General features: G+C 44.4%; 1 protein-coding gene across 11 annotated transcripts in view; it reads right to left on the reverse strand.

The window, feature by feature from the left end:
- Positions 1 to 14,736, reverse strand: part of Sh3kbp1 (SH3 domain containing kinase binding protein 1) — a 340,190-nt gene that overhangs the window by 8,127 nt on the left and 317,327 nt on the right. For 7 of the 11 annotated variants that reach the window (XM_040744124.1, XM_040744126.1, XM_040744130.1 and 4 more), the window contains 3 exons: positions 8,491 to 8,600; positions 4,830 to 4,958; positions 622 to 890 (listed from right to left, as the gene is read on the reverse strand). In XM_040744124.1, the coding sequence (XP_040600058.1) occupies positions 622 to 890; positions 4,830 to 4,958; positions 8,491 to 8,600 (508 nt within the window). The remainder of the gene's footprint in view (positions 1 to 621; positions 891 to 4,829; positions 4,959 to 8,490; positions 8,601 to 14,736) is intronic. The other 4 variants (XM_040744131.1, XM_040744132.1, XM_040744127.1 and 1 more) reach the window with 1 other exon arrangement.

Below are 14,736 nucleotides of genomic sequence, written 5' to 3' on the forward strand. Positions count from 1 at the left end.
CTGATGAGCTGAGTTCAGTCTCACATTGTGGAAGGAGAGAACCAACTCCGGAAAATGCCTGTTTACTCTGTGTGTGTGTGTGTGTGTGTGTGTGTGTGTGTGTGTGTGTGTGTGTGTGTGTGTGTGTGTTCGAGCTGAGCTGAGTTCAGTCTCACATTGTGGAAGGAGAGAACCAACTCCGGAAAATGCCTGTTTACTCTGTGTGTGTGTGTGTGTGTGTGTGTGTGTGTGTGTGTGTGTGTGTGTGTTCGAGCACGCGCACACGCGCATGCACACACATACACACAATTTTGAAAGGTTTTTAAAAAGCTGGTTAACATGGAAATAATGTATTTTCTAGTGAAGTTCATTTACTCAGACTGTCCATCCTTGTAACTGATCCATCCCTATATAGCACATAGCCACGCTGTGTTCTTTGTCACATAGTAGACTGGACATGCTTTTAAAATACCATAATTTAAGTATAAATTAGGCCTCTTGCAGTCCATACCCACTTCCAGCTCTGCTGCCACTATCAATGTGAAGGCCTAGCCCACTCTCAGGCACAGTGAGATTCGAGCTTTCAGAACTAGGCCATGGCTAGCCAGTAGAGAGCAGCTGTGAAGGGTTCCTGCTACTCACTTCTGCTGGTCCTTCATGCTTTCGATGATGCTCCTCAGCTCGCGGACTTGTGTCTTAAGCTCCTCTACAGCAGCTTGGCTGCTGACTGCAGGCTCCATCTTTGCTTTTCCTTCCGTGCTGAACAAAGATGGAGAATTGGCTCTGTGTCCAGCTGTTCCCAAAGAGGATGGCATGGGGGAGGATGCCACTGAAGATAGAGATGCCGGCCCACTGCTGCCAGCTGCCATGGTCCCTGGCTTGGGTGGCAGGGATGCCTTGTTGTCCGACACCTGTGCAAAGGGAAGGTGGAGAGGCTTCAGAGCCTGGGATCTGTAAGTGTTGCCTCCCTGTCCTGGTGAGTCAAATCAACCTTCAGGACCCAACCCCACACCTAGCTCCACATACTCTACTCATTCATTCCTTCACCCACAAGCCATCCATGGCCAACTTGCTACAGAGAGACCACTGCTCAAGGGCTACCTGTCTGCATTTTAAATGTCATCCTCTTTTAGACAAGACGGTCCCAGATTGGTTTCTTATGCACCGAGAGGTATGAGACTGCTCGTCAGGCCCAACATACCCTGAAGTAAGCAAGGCATTTTCCCTGTCCCTTGGAACTTCGAAATTACTGGGGCACTGGCAGACAGTCAAAGCAATACACACTGTAGCACAAGAGGGAGAAAGCACAGAGAGCCTCAGAAACACACCAAAGCAGCCGCATTCCCAGAAGGAAGGTGCAAGCAGATAGTAGTTCCGTGAGAGCGGAGTGGGGCGGGGAGACTGTTGGAGAAAGAAGCTGTATGAGGAGGGAGGTTCCCAGATAATGGCTTAGAGACCTAGTGGGAATCATGGCTAAGAGAAAGGGAGCAGGAGAAAGTAGTGCTGGCAGCAGGAAGAGAAGGGGGTGGTTCAAATGGCTGCGTACCCCGCTCATGAGTGCTGTGGGGGCAAGCCTGGAACTAGGTAGAACTGTGGAGAGTGTGATACCATGCAAGCCAGAAACAGTGAGGATCCAACTGAGGGGGCGACCTAGAATGAAGACTATTTTGAGAGATGTGGGTAAGGCAGGCACATCTAACAAAGGCCATTGGACATCACTCCTGGTACTGGGGTGGGGACTGGGTAAGGTCAATGGAGTCTCTGCCCTCATAGATCAGGCTACCATTGTCAAGGAGATGAGGAGTAGAGGGTTAACAACAAAACACAGGGTCACAGGTATGAAGGGAAAGAACAGGAGAGGTGGCACCTTTCATGGAGGAAGGCCCAGATAATCATTTTAGGTTTTAGAATTTTAGGAACTTGACGGACAACTGACAGGGTATGCCTAGTGATCAGAGCAGACAACTAAAATAAGGAGCCGGGCCCAAGGAAGTAGAAGTCATGGGTGTATAGATAAGAGAGATCAGAAGATGTCCAGTGCTGGAAGCTGGAGAGTTCTAAATCAATGAGGCAAGAAGAGAAGGAAGGGAGAGCTCTTGACAACTGGGAAGAAGTAGTAGGAGAGCGAGTGAAGAGAGACCAGTGGAAGGGCTTGGCTTAGGGCAGTCCATAGAGGAAAGTAAAGGTTGGATAAGCGTGTCAAGGGGGTTGAAAGGAAAAGGGAACGCACTTGGCAGTGTGAGCATGGAGAGCCCCTCACTGGTGAGAGAGCGGTTTGGGAATGGGCACTGAGTGATACGGCTGATACAATGAGGATCCTGTCCACAAACTTGGCTGTGGAGGGAAGATGGAGGAGAGAGGTCGTGAACTCAGGCAGAAGCTTCATGGGGAGACAGAATAGAAGTGAGACCTTGAGCTGCATGAGATGTTAGGGGAGAAGCCTATGGATGGACAGGCTGAAGATGGAGCAGAGGGAAAGACCTGACAGAGAGGTGTTCAAGGAAGACGGGAATACACAGGCCGTGGGGCAGCCTTGAGAGAGGGAGCACAAGTGCCTGGTAGACCCAGAGCAGAAGCACTAGCAAGGGCAAGCGAGTGGCTAGGGCAGGCGAGGAGGAGGCAAACAAGTGGGATAGGACTTTGGGAGCCGATAGGGTGAGTGGCAGAGTGGAAGCTGAGGCTGCTGGTGAAGCTTGGCGCAGCAACCATGGGATTTCCTACAGCAGCAGGCGCTCAGCCGGACATCCCAGGGAAGATGCTAAGGAGGGGTTCCGCTGGCATGGAAGCAAGGGGGTTGAGTCTGGATTCAGGCTGTGCTAGAGGCAGAGACTGGGCAGAGTGTGCCAGAAGCAGATGGGCCATCATTCCCAGTCTCTCTGTTCGCCTTTTCTCTGCCAAGTTACCATTGAGGAAAAGCACTTTGTGTTGCCAGGGAGAGCACTTCGCCAGCCCGGGCTTTGCTGTTAGGAGGAGTCATAGTACGAGGAGAGAGGAACTGACATTTACAGAACTGGGATTGCACCCTGGACATCAGCTCTACAATGTAAACAGTGATCAGCTTGCCCACACATTGTACCAAGCAGGAAACTGAGACCTATAGGGAAAACTCCCTGAGTCTTGGATCTAATCATCAGCATAACTAGAATTTAGCTCCCCCTTTACCAATTGGATCCTCAGTCCAGAACGGTGTCTATGGCTGATGGAATCTGAAGACCTGTGCCCTCCTCTTGCTTTCTTTGTTGACTCTATTATAAATCTCAGGCTTCATGCCTTATCCCATTTCCAGTCCTCTCTCTCATCTCTCTCTCAAGACCCACCAGTGCCCATAACACTGACGACTTCCAGATACAGTTAGATCAATAGTTCTTCTGCTGTTTCCAGCCCACTGAAGCTAACAAGTATTTTTTTCAGGCCCTCACATAGTCTAGGTCACCACACTCCTTGATCAAATTAGTTCAAGTGGAATTTACTGAAAGAGTGAAATATATAATCTGACCATTCCAAGGAACTGAAGTAGACGAATGGGATAGAGCTGTGCAGACCAGAAACATGAAAAACCACTATTGGCCAGTAGGTGTCACTGTAGAGACATCCCTGGGATGCCAGAGACCAGGAAACTAAAGTTATGTCTATTGACACCAGAAAACTTAAAAAAAAAAGTTTAAATCCAATTTCAGTAAATAGAATCCTCTGAAAAGGAAGAATGCCTTGGCTTTGTGGGTAATTTAAATTGATCTGTCTTACGGGATCAGGTTTTGCTTACTGTATCAGATTTTCAAGAAAATCCGCAATGCAAACTCTCGAATCTGTGAGGAAAATCCATTCCAACCTTCAATTTCTTTGTGCTAATGCCTGCTTCAAATGACTACTGTTTTGTGCTTCTAGACATTAAAATGCTGCTAATGTTCCAAGAAAACAATCCTACTTGATGATTTTCTTAGAACAAGAAGATGGAATTTTAAAGTCTTCATTTATTTCTAAGAAGATCTGAGTATGTATAGGATGTTTACTCTTCACAGCTGCACACAGCAGCGAACTGGTGTCCTTTTGTGCTGGGAATCTTACCCAGGGCCTTGCACATGCTAGGCAAGTGTTCTTCCACTGACTCGCTTCTGCTCCCCACCCCCTTCTCTGCCTCAGTGGTCTCTCTGTCTCTTTCCCTCCAATCCCCGTGGGCATGTGTCTCTCGCTTTCTCGAGAGGGGGAGTGCTCATGATGCTATCCAGGCTGGTCTCAAACTCCTGAATCAAGTAATTCCTCCTACCTCACCTCCCCAGCAGGTGTGGGTGTTCACCAGCACAACGTTTTCTTCATTTCTCAAAAACAAATCATTTAAATCAGCTTTACCATTCTCTGGGCATGGAGCGAAATTAAAATGCTTTAAACTATAAATTTCCTCTGGAGCATGAATCCAAGCCAACTTTTCTTTAAGAGACCATGGTAAGTATAAAAATTTAAAAAATCCTCCAACAATGTTATTGCCAGTTTTGAATATGAAAGACAAGGTCTGTGAACACTGAGCACAGCATTAAATATAGCCTGTCAAGATACTCCATAACTTTTTAAGTTGAACAGGTGGCAGAAGTGCCAGGGCTTTTTGGCAAATGTACACGTGACATTATAAAGAGTGGAGACTACAAGAGAAACTGCAAAACAAAACAAACACTCTTTGAATGCACAGCTCAGGGATTATACAACCTGTCTAAGGGATTCTGATGACTACAGTAGCCACTGTCACTAAAGAATGACAAGCATCCATCCCCACTGTCTGTTTATCTTGTTTGGTTTCTAACCCATTGTTAGTACATGCATGGAAGGGCAGGGACACCTCACCCTGGCCACTCACTCACTTGGGATATGGTAACAGTCTTGGATGTCTTCCTTGACACGTCTAGTCCTCTTTGCGCAAGCGAAATGTGTTCCTCTTTATCTTCTTCGGGACTTGGGGAGTCAAAGATATCGGGGCTTGAAAGGGAGGACTGGATAAAGCCAAAAGAAAATGCCTTCGTCAGAGTCATACCTTAGCTGACACAGCTTTGTTAATGTGATGCTGTTTGCTTCCCAAAGCACTCAGCACTTCTATTTGATCTGTCTCTATAACCCTGTGAAGCAGAAAGTATGCTGTTATCTTCCTACAACAGATAACCATATGGCTCCCTAGTAGTAAGACTTGGACCAAGCCCCAAGAAGAGAAACTGGTAGCTGCCCCTGATGCCCATCAATCGGTAAGCCTTTCCAAGTCTCTCTTTTCTCCAGACATTTGTTACTGTGTGCCTTACACTGACAGCTAGTACTGCAGGCTCAATGACAACATGCTCTATGTGGTTCCAGCCCTTTCGAGGCTAGCAGCGTGAGAAGAAATGACCCGTAGTCAATATGAGACTGCTTCACCCCCTCTGCACCCTATTCCTTGATTCTAGAATTACTACATCTGAGAGGAGGCCATTCCTAGAGGCACGGGACCAAGAGTAATGAACATTTACACAGCCCCAAAGCATAGCCCTGCCCACTAGCATAAGCTCACATCTCCTTTGGTATCTGCTACTAATCTCTGCCCTCACTACTATGGAGAGTAAACACCCATTCTGGAGTGCATTTGCTAAGGTATATTTACAGAAAAGCATCATCAATGGGCAAAATATGGTTCGACATCCTTGCCCTTTCTGCCTCACTGTGAAATCACTGTGAACACCAAAGGCTGGATGAATAGGGAGCAAGTCACCAGAACTCTCTTGATCACAAGTAATTCCTTAGCTGGACTTTCTCAAGCTTAGAACAAAACAAATGAAATCAAGTGTCCCTGTTGTAAGGAGTCTTTTTAAAATGAAGACTTTTCTAGAAATATGTTGGAGCAAGCTCAAATTCAGCTTCATTTTCCCTATTTTGCTTTCTATCCTGGGGTAGAGAAATGGTTCTTTTTAGAATTACCATTTGAAAAAATGGAAAAATTATGTTCACAAATACTTTTTCTTCTTTTATCCTGTTCACCAGGGCAGAAACTTAAAATATTTGGGGGTATTTTTAGGCCAAGGTTTTGCTTTCACTTAATCTGAAAATCCAATTGACTAAAATATGTCCCCTCACCAAGCTTTCTTACTAATAATCTAAGCTTACCTACTCAACAACCATGTAACACATGGATCTTTCCAAGATTTTATTTAAAAAGCCTCCTTCTATACAACTCATAAGGCATGATCTTATTCTTAAGGGTTTATAAGCACAAAGAGCTCCAATTAGAAAAAAACTGCCCCAAGCCAGAGAACCATAACTAGTAATTCTTCAATTATTCCTCCATTGGCCTTGGAGGAATAGGTCCTTATCCACTAATCCCATTTGTTATGAAAACCTCACAGGTACTAATTTTTTTTCGAGACAGGGTTTCTCTGTATTGTTTTGGAGGCTGCCCTGGAACTCACAGAGATCCACCTGCCTCTGCCTTCCAAGTGCTAGGATTAAAGGCATGCACCAACAACACCCGGCTACAGGTACTAATTTTAAGAGTGAAGAAAAATTTAGTGTGTACATCCAAATGGGGATGGATGAGAATGAAGGACAAGAATCTTCTCACTCTACCCAATTAAAGCACCAAAATATTCTGTTTTAAGTCCAAATAAAATGTCTTTATATAAGATGTCAGATGTTGAGTCACCAAAGTCAGCTTCTTAAAGGCAGTGACCATGTACTTCTTCTCATTACCTTCTGTATCCCTGGTACCTGACACAGTGTCCTGTCCATAGGGGATAGATATCTCTGAACATATGTTGAGCTGCCTAAAAGCAGGGTGAAGATGAGCTACCATTACTTGATCTCCAAAATATTACACAAACTTCTCAACGTGGGATGTACAAACTAAGGGGTAATATTTAATTCTGGAAAGACACAAGGCTCTTTATACCTTAAAAGGTTATGAAAACTTAGAAGGAAAACAAAACTATGAAGGATTCAAAGAGAAGACAGAAGTGGTAGGATTGAAAATGAGGAATGCAAACATGCTAAGAAGCAATCAGATAGGTTGGGTGTATTTGTGCATGTTTGGGTGGGTAGAGTGTGGACAGGAGAAATGAAAGAAGGCAGGTGGCCACAGAATTCTAAAAGAGTGTAAAGAAAGCCACTTCTTCAAGTCTTTATCTCAGACACGCATCCATACAAAGTTAGGTGTGGGTCACATAAGGAAGAAAAATTGGACAATTCAAGCCATCCATCCAGACATGAGAAGAGACTCAAAGGAAGTGGCAGTCTTTGCCTCTGTAAATGACAAGAACACAGGTGAGAGTAGTGATGAGGTGAAGAGAGAAGTATCCTGAGAAACCTGCAAATGGTTAAATTCCTTCATGTAGCTCGAGGGAGGTTATGAGGCCTTAGAACTGCAACGGACAAGGCAATGTGCAGACAGACTGATAATCAGTAGGCAGGACAGACGAACACATACACTCTGCTTGTGGAGGGGAAATGGCTGTGTGTGTGTGTGTGTGTGTGTGTGTGTGTGTGCGCGCGCGCACACGCGCACGCGTGCAACTAATGGCAACAGCAAGGCAACACACTTCCCAGTGCCCCACATTCAGAAAACTCGAACCTAACAACATTTACATCAACATGGTTTATAACAAAGACTTGGAATCATTATCGAAATCCAATAATAATAGTACACTTACTAGATAAACTCTCATATACTCACACTTAGAATAGTAGGCAGTCATTAAATATGTCATTCTGGAAGGACTGGTAATGACTGGAGAGAATGGTGTGCAGTTTTGAAAGTTTGGGGATGGAGGCAAAATCCAAAACAATATAGATTACATGATCCCAATTTTAAATGAAAAAAAAATAAAAGCTTTGAAAAATCTAAGGCTACACACAGCAAGAGGTTATAGCAGTTCTTTGCACTATAGAAAAATTACTTTGTCCTTTATGTGTCATGTTGCTCAAATTTGGCACAATGATGAAGATAGTAGGTTCTTAAGAAAAAGTTATTTAAAACTACCCAAACAAAACCAACCATCTATGGTTTAGCATTGAGTGGTCTCTTCTATACACGGGTGTACTTCATAGGGGTAAATACAACCGCTTGGAGGTCTGCATGGGTTTCTTTGGAGACCAGCTGATGATGGGGTTTGGGAAGATACAGGCCACTGGCTCCAACTGCATTGTAGCAGATCTTTTTTGAATACGTTTTTTCTTAATAGATCAAAATAGGCTCAGTCTCTTTTTCTCTGTTTTGCTTACCAATTTCATTTCAGGTTCAAACAAGAACTGGTCTAGAAAGAGACAGAAGGAAAGTGGGAAACAGAGAATGCCATCTTGCTGGCAGAAACACAAAGAGCAAATAGAAAGAAATACTGCTTGATTCAAAAAGATTCTCCCAAGTATTTTTAGTTAGCAGTATATCTGGTGGCCTCCTTCTCCTTTTTCCTCTTCTGGGGTGTCTCCCATCATCTGCTCGAAGAAGAGTCCTTAGCCAGAATCTCAAGTCCTTTTTGCCTTTCCGCTGTAGAGGAGTAAAGAGACACTTACAGATGTGAGTGACTGAGATGGAGGCCGCCTCCCTGTAGCTTTTGGTCTGCTTGTGGTTGGGTGGCTGAGCTTCTCAGTAGATGATACCACAGAGTCAAAACCTTCTAGGTCTAAAACAAAATGAAACAGTTTTTTAGAGCAAAAATAAGGAGAAAAGACCCTTATAGTATGCTATAAGCACCTCTTTCCCTTAATAAGCACCCTGTCAATCTAGATTATGTTTTATCTTTTACAAAGGCCATTGATACCCGTGGGTCATTCAATAAAGGACTCAAACGGAATGCAATAACTGTTTCCTCTGAGCTTAGCAAGTTTAGCATGATAGCAAGCAAGAGAGACACAGTTCTTGCCTTTTTCCCTTTGGCAGTTACATTCATAAATCTTTCAAAAGCTACAGAACAAGGATTAAAGGAGGACTCTTCTCTCTTTCACAAATCTAACCATTTCAGTAGACAGAACATTCTTGAAGTCTCAGCACAAAAGACAGTTATCACGAAGTATAACAGCAATGGATATATAAACGGTGGTTCCTGTTGATTCTAAAAGACATCAGGACTGCCTCATCGATTTGTGCCACAATAGTCAGACCATCAGGTGTCACCCTGTTAGACTAAACTCCTGGGCAAGGGGACCAGGCTCAGATAAGGCACTGAGCCTGGCTCTATTCTTTTTCAAGAATCATCATTTTGTGGTGACATTATCTTCAGCAGTTGTCTATCTGTCCACCCATTCATTCATTCCATACTTAAACATCTTAAATACACCATTAAAGAATTAGTTCTGGTCTCGAACTCATAATCTTTCTGTCTGAGCCTCTGTAGCACTGGGATTACTGACATGTAAAATCACCTTGAACACCACTGTTACTGAATAATTACTCTGTGCTACATAGGGTAAGTGCTGCTAAGATGACACTAGCAAATGTGCAAGGATGAGCCCCGCCCTCAAGGAGCTTATATCCTAGTGATTGACAATCAGACGAACAGAGAGTCATGTGTATCCTCCTGTATCAGGAGAAAGGCACCTGCCTTTACTTTGCTAGTGTTGGTAAGCGACCATGGGAAGAGGCCACCCTGTTCTGTAGATTTCTGGGATTTACAAGCCAAGTGTGATGGAAATGAGAGGCTCGGAGGAATTAGCACTGGAAAGGAACTGGGTACCATTATTGCTGTGATGAGAGCAACACCGTCAAGCATCACACACAGAGAATGTATCAGTGGAGCTCTAAGGCCAGTCAGGAGCCAATCAGCATCAAGCAACTGACAGTATCTCATAAAGGGCCTTACTTCTCCAGATGACTCAGCAGGGAACCAGGAGGACCCTGGGCTGGAGACGGCACATATCCATACTGCTGGGAGGTGCTTGTCCAAAGCTGGCTGGCTGGGCTGGCCCCTCTCAGGAGCCTTCCCTTTAAATAATCTCATTTTTCCAACAGGTTCCTCTCTAGGCTCTACCCCAGGTTTTAACTCTACCAAGTATGTATTGTCTGAATAGAAATTCCCTATTACACAGTTGGATTGATGTGAACAAAGCCAGTGTGTGACATTAAACATATCAATTCATTGTTTTAAAATCAGTTTTTCTCCAGACACAAAAGTAATACATGTTTCACGCATATTTTTATGTTAAATTGTAACCAAAAAAGAACAAAAAGAAAGTCAGTGATAATCTCACCACATTGAGACAATCACTGTTAGAAAATAAGACATTATAACTAATGCTATATATCATATTGTACTCTGTTTATTTTACTTAACCTTGAATGTCATGTTACTAAAATTTTTTCATACTTTACATAATCTTTGGTGGCATGGCAATTCATCATTTAGTCTATTCCCTATTGTTGGACAATTCCTCTTCAAATCACCCCCTCCTATTCATTGCTATCATAGAAAAGTGCCACGTAAAACTCCATTGGCATGCATTCTTCATGCGGTGCTTTCAGCAGCTTAGCCGAGCAGATGCTGGGCTGCTGGGAGTGGGGTGGGGAATGGGACCACAGCTAGGGTGGTTTGCTTGTGGGGATGGGGGCTGGCTGGTGAGGGCAGAGGAAGCCTCAGGGAGAAGAGCAAGGAGACAAAGAATAGAGGAGCAGAAGCTGGGCAGACAGCAAGGGGAGGGAGTGGAAGAGAGGGCCGTTGAAATTTCCAAGGAACAAACCATTGCCAAGGACCTTGGCTGGGAGTTCCCAGGACCGAGTGGCATGATGTATATCATCAAGCTGTCCAGGAAACTGAAACAAACTCTAGAGACAAAACCTAAGCAGGATGGAGTGATTAAAGAACAATTAAAGGCCAATTGACTAGTTCTCTGCTGGATAGCCAGAGCTGACTCCTGTAGATAATTATTTTATGGGGGGAAAGTGGGAGAGAAAAGAGAGTCAAGATAAGGGGACACAGAGAGAGAGAGAGAGAGAGAGAGAGAGAGAGAGAGAGAGAGAGAGAGAGAGAGAGAGAGAGAGAGAGAGAGGGAGGGAGGGAGGGAGGGAGGGAGGGAGGGAGGGAGAGAGGGACAGAGACAGAGAGACAGAGACAGAGAGAGACAGAGACAGAGAGAGAGACAGAGAGAGAGACAGAGACAGAGACTAGGGTAGGGAGAAGAGAGGGAAAGAGAGTTGGGGAACACATATACATGTGGAGGTCAGAGGTTGATGTTGGCTGTCTTACTCCATCACTCTCCACCTTACTTCTTGAGACAGGATCTCTCATTAAACCTGGAGATCACAAATTTGGCTAGGCTGGCTGGCCAACTGAGCCTCCTGTTTCTACCTCCCAAGCAAGGCTGTTCCAGGTGATTCACTGGGAGAACATGGCCTGCGGAGGCAAGCCATAGGGAGTAAATCTCATCAGTAAAGTAATCCTCCAGCACTTGGTGAAGGAGTGCTAGCCCGACAGCAAAGTTAGAGATTTTGAAGCCCTTACCAAAAGCATTTGGTTACAGGCTCAAATAGTTGACAACAGATCAAAAGAGGCACCCTTACGGCTTGGAGCAGGAGGCTGAGGTGAAATGTTGCAGCATGAAGGATGGAATAGGAGAGGGGTGCTGAAACTATGGGAGAAGATGGACCACCTTGGGCTCACCATAGGATGGACTTAGCATGCAGAGACAGCTAAGTTCACATCAGGAAACTTCTGTTTCTATTACAGGGGAATGAGGCCATGCTAGATAGTTCATGCTAACAACATGGCTCATCCCTTCACAGATGGAGGGAGTGGAGAGGGTCAATAGACACTCACCCAAGATTTTAACTATTTCCTCATGTACCTCCCAGGCTACTGTATATAACTTGGCCCTAGTAGCATGTGACCTCGTGGTCCTCAGAAAATGCTAGAGGAGCCACCCTCAACCTGTGGATTTTGACACTTTGGGGGTAGAATGACCCTTTCACCAGGGTCACCTAAGACTGTTGGAAATTTCAGATATTTATATTATGGTTCATCACAGTAGCAAAATTACAGTTACAAAGTAGCAATGAAAATAATTTTATCGTTGGGGATGACTACAACATGAACTGTATTAAAGGGTCTCAGCATTAGGAAGGGCAAGAACATTGTACTAGGGTATGTGGAGAGTAGAAGCTTAATTGAGGAGGGGCTCCATTTATATAGCTATGGAGGGTTAGTATTTTGGTGTTATGGCTGCTGTGGGGTGGCTCATGCTCCTATAAGAAACCCCTCAACCATGCTGTGTAAGCCCAATAAACTCATTGGTCCCAAGTTGAACTTTGGCAGAATCATATTCTGCTCTGTCTTTGGTGACCTATCTGGGGGAGGACACATCTGTTCATGTCTTCCCCGGGGAAAAGTTCATGTAATGGGCTCTAATGAATTACATTCTTAGGATGACTTGGTGCCCACTGACTATATTTGGGCTGTCATGCTGGATATTCTGTTGAGGTAAGAAGGAGCAAATGAGTGAATGAACTATTGGAAGAAAAACTCCTCTTCTAGGAGTATAGCTTCTAAAGGTGGCTCTTAGTGGGACAAGCATGGCAGCTGCAGGGCAAAGGCAGCAATCTGTGCCATGGCAGCAGGGGAAGTGCTTGGCTGGCTCACTTAGCTCTATTGGCTGAGGTTTGTACTAAAAAGACCTAGGCATGTTGGAGCCTGGCCACACTCAGTAAGCATCTCCATGACAGATGGCCAAGAAGTCTGCCTCATTTCTGTCACTCATCAGTAAGAGGAGGGTCAGAGTCCCTCATAGGAGCCACTTTTAGCCTCTTAATGCACATTTCAGCCAAGTTTAATTTTCTACAGTTTTAGCTTATAAAGAACATTCTTTGAAACACTAACCAAACTAAACTGCCACGAAGAAAGATACCCAGATGATGAGGCTACATGCTGCAAGGAGAACCTCAGGTTATCTTGGTATGTTTCCTCAGACTGAGAACTGCCACATACTTCTGCTTTCTGATGGGGAAGGAGACACGCTCTTCAATATTGTCACGTAAATTTTCAGTGGCCCAGGGCATGCTCCTCATCACTGTGGCCATGGTAACTGTGATTAAGGAAGAATTTCCATGACTAACTCATTGTGGTGTGAAGAAAATGTCCCAATTTTCATGGTGGTTTTGAAGTGAATCAAGCTGAAACTTGATATGTGCTTTCTCAGCCTGGCTGGGAAATTTTTCCTCCTAATGAAAAGGGTTTTAATGCCCATAAGCTAGTCCAAAACGATTAAGCTGGCTATCACTGAGTTCTTTCTTTTTTTTTTAGTTTCATAAGGATGAGAGGCTCTTGGCTTTTGTGACAACTGAAAGAGGAACCCTCTGTGGACATATGGGGATGATTCATATTGGATATGATGGAGTCAGCTTGGAAAGGGCTGAGCCTCTTCATGGCACCAGGAACTGCCCATTTTCCATAAACTTCAGTCATGCCCTATTTAGCTCAATTAGAACATGTAGCCTCGTTTTTCCATGGATGACAGGAATGGTCCCAGTGACCACAGGTGACCTAAAGCACATCCACTGAAAAATACAGAGGAAAAACAGTCTAAAGTTGGAGATAGGCCAGCTGTCACTAACAGAGCTGTGCAGGAGCTCATAAATGGGCTCTGTTTATTCACTATTGCAGGTTGCCCCACACTTGAGGGCTAAGACTTAAATCTGGAAATATCATCATCTCCCAGTATCTCCAGAAGTCATCTTGTCTACATACCCCTCATTTATCATTAAGGCTGCTAGAACATCGGGCCTGGAATCCAAGTCCTCTGCCATTCCACACAGAGGGAAGTGAACCACAGGCCCGAGATTATCTATCTAGCTAACTCCTTCTGTGTCATGGAGGCTTAAAACCATGACTAGCACCCCAAGGCCTGAGTTGGCTGCTCTCCCACTTACACGTGATTACCACCTCAGCATTCAGCACCCTGTATTGGTGGTCCATGTTGACTTATCTGCCTCATTCACCATCCCAGGGAAAAGTTGCGGCTTTGATCTATTTTCTCAGGCCTGCTGTCATTCTTGGCTTGTAGTTGAGTGTTCAACAAATGGCTGTTTAGTGGATTAATAAACAACCTTGTTAGCCTTGTTTTCCAGAGAAAGGGGAAGAGGGGAAGAGGTGGGGATGAATTAAGTCATCAGCTTCATAGGGTTATTCAAATCACAGAGGTGGAATTTTCTTTTCACGTGCTATTAATGAAGTTGCAAGATTGGAGAACAAGGATATAGGAGCAAGGCTGGCAGTCCAAACACCATGCTTTTGTTATATAAGGCTTAGATGGGAAAATTCCAAGTCCACAGGGCTTCACACACTTGTTATGAAGTAACATCATAAGATATGGTGGGAAGAAGGAAATCTCACCCTGCACATCAGCAATTTGATCACTGTGGGAAAAATATGTGTAAGTTATAAATAGGGGCCCACTTTTAGAACTTAAATAAACATCCATGGCAGGTGAATCACCAATGGAAAAATGGGAAGTGATTAGCATCTGCATCTCCAAAATCCATAAAGATAGAACAGATTAGCTGCTTTGTTTACATTTATAACCCAGGCGTGAAGTTTACATGGCACAACTGCCAAGAGTATACATGTTTTAAGCTCATTTACCACTACCCCACCAACTCCATGTTTCATGCCCTGCATCCCTTCAGATGTACATATGCAAAATTAAAGCCAGAGTCAGTTTCTGCCAACCTATGAACCTATGACCAGTAGGAAGAAGGCAGGAGTGCTTCAACTCAATTATATGCTACATACAGTCTGAGGAATGAGTGACAACCTCTTCACTGCTTGCTTCTAC

This window comes from Mesocricetus auratus, unplaced genomic scaffold (assembly GCF_017639785.1).
Source record: "Mesocricetus auratus isolate SY011 unplaced genomic scaffold, BCM_Maur_2.0 Super-Scaffold_100003, whole genome shotgun sequence".
Classification (NCBI taxonomy): domain Eukaryota; kingdom Metazoa; phylum Chordata; class Mammalia; order Rodentia; family Cricetidae; genus Mesocricetus; species Mesocricetus auratus.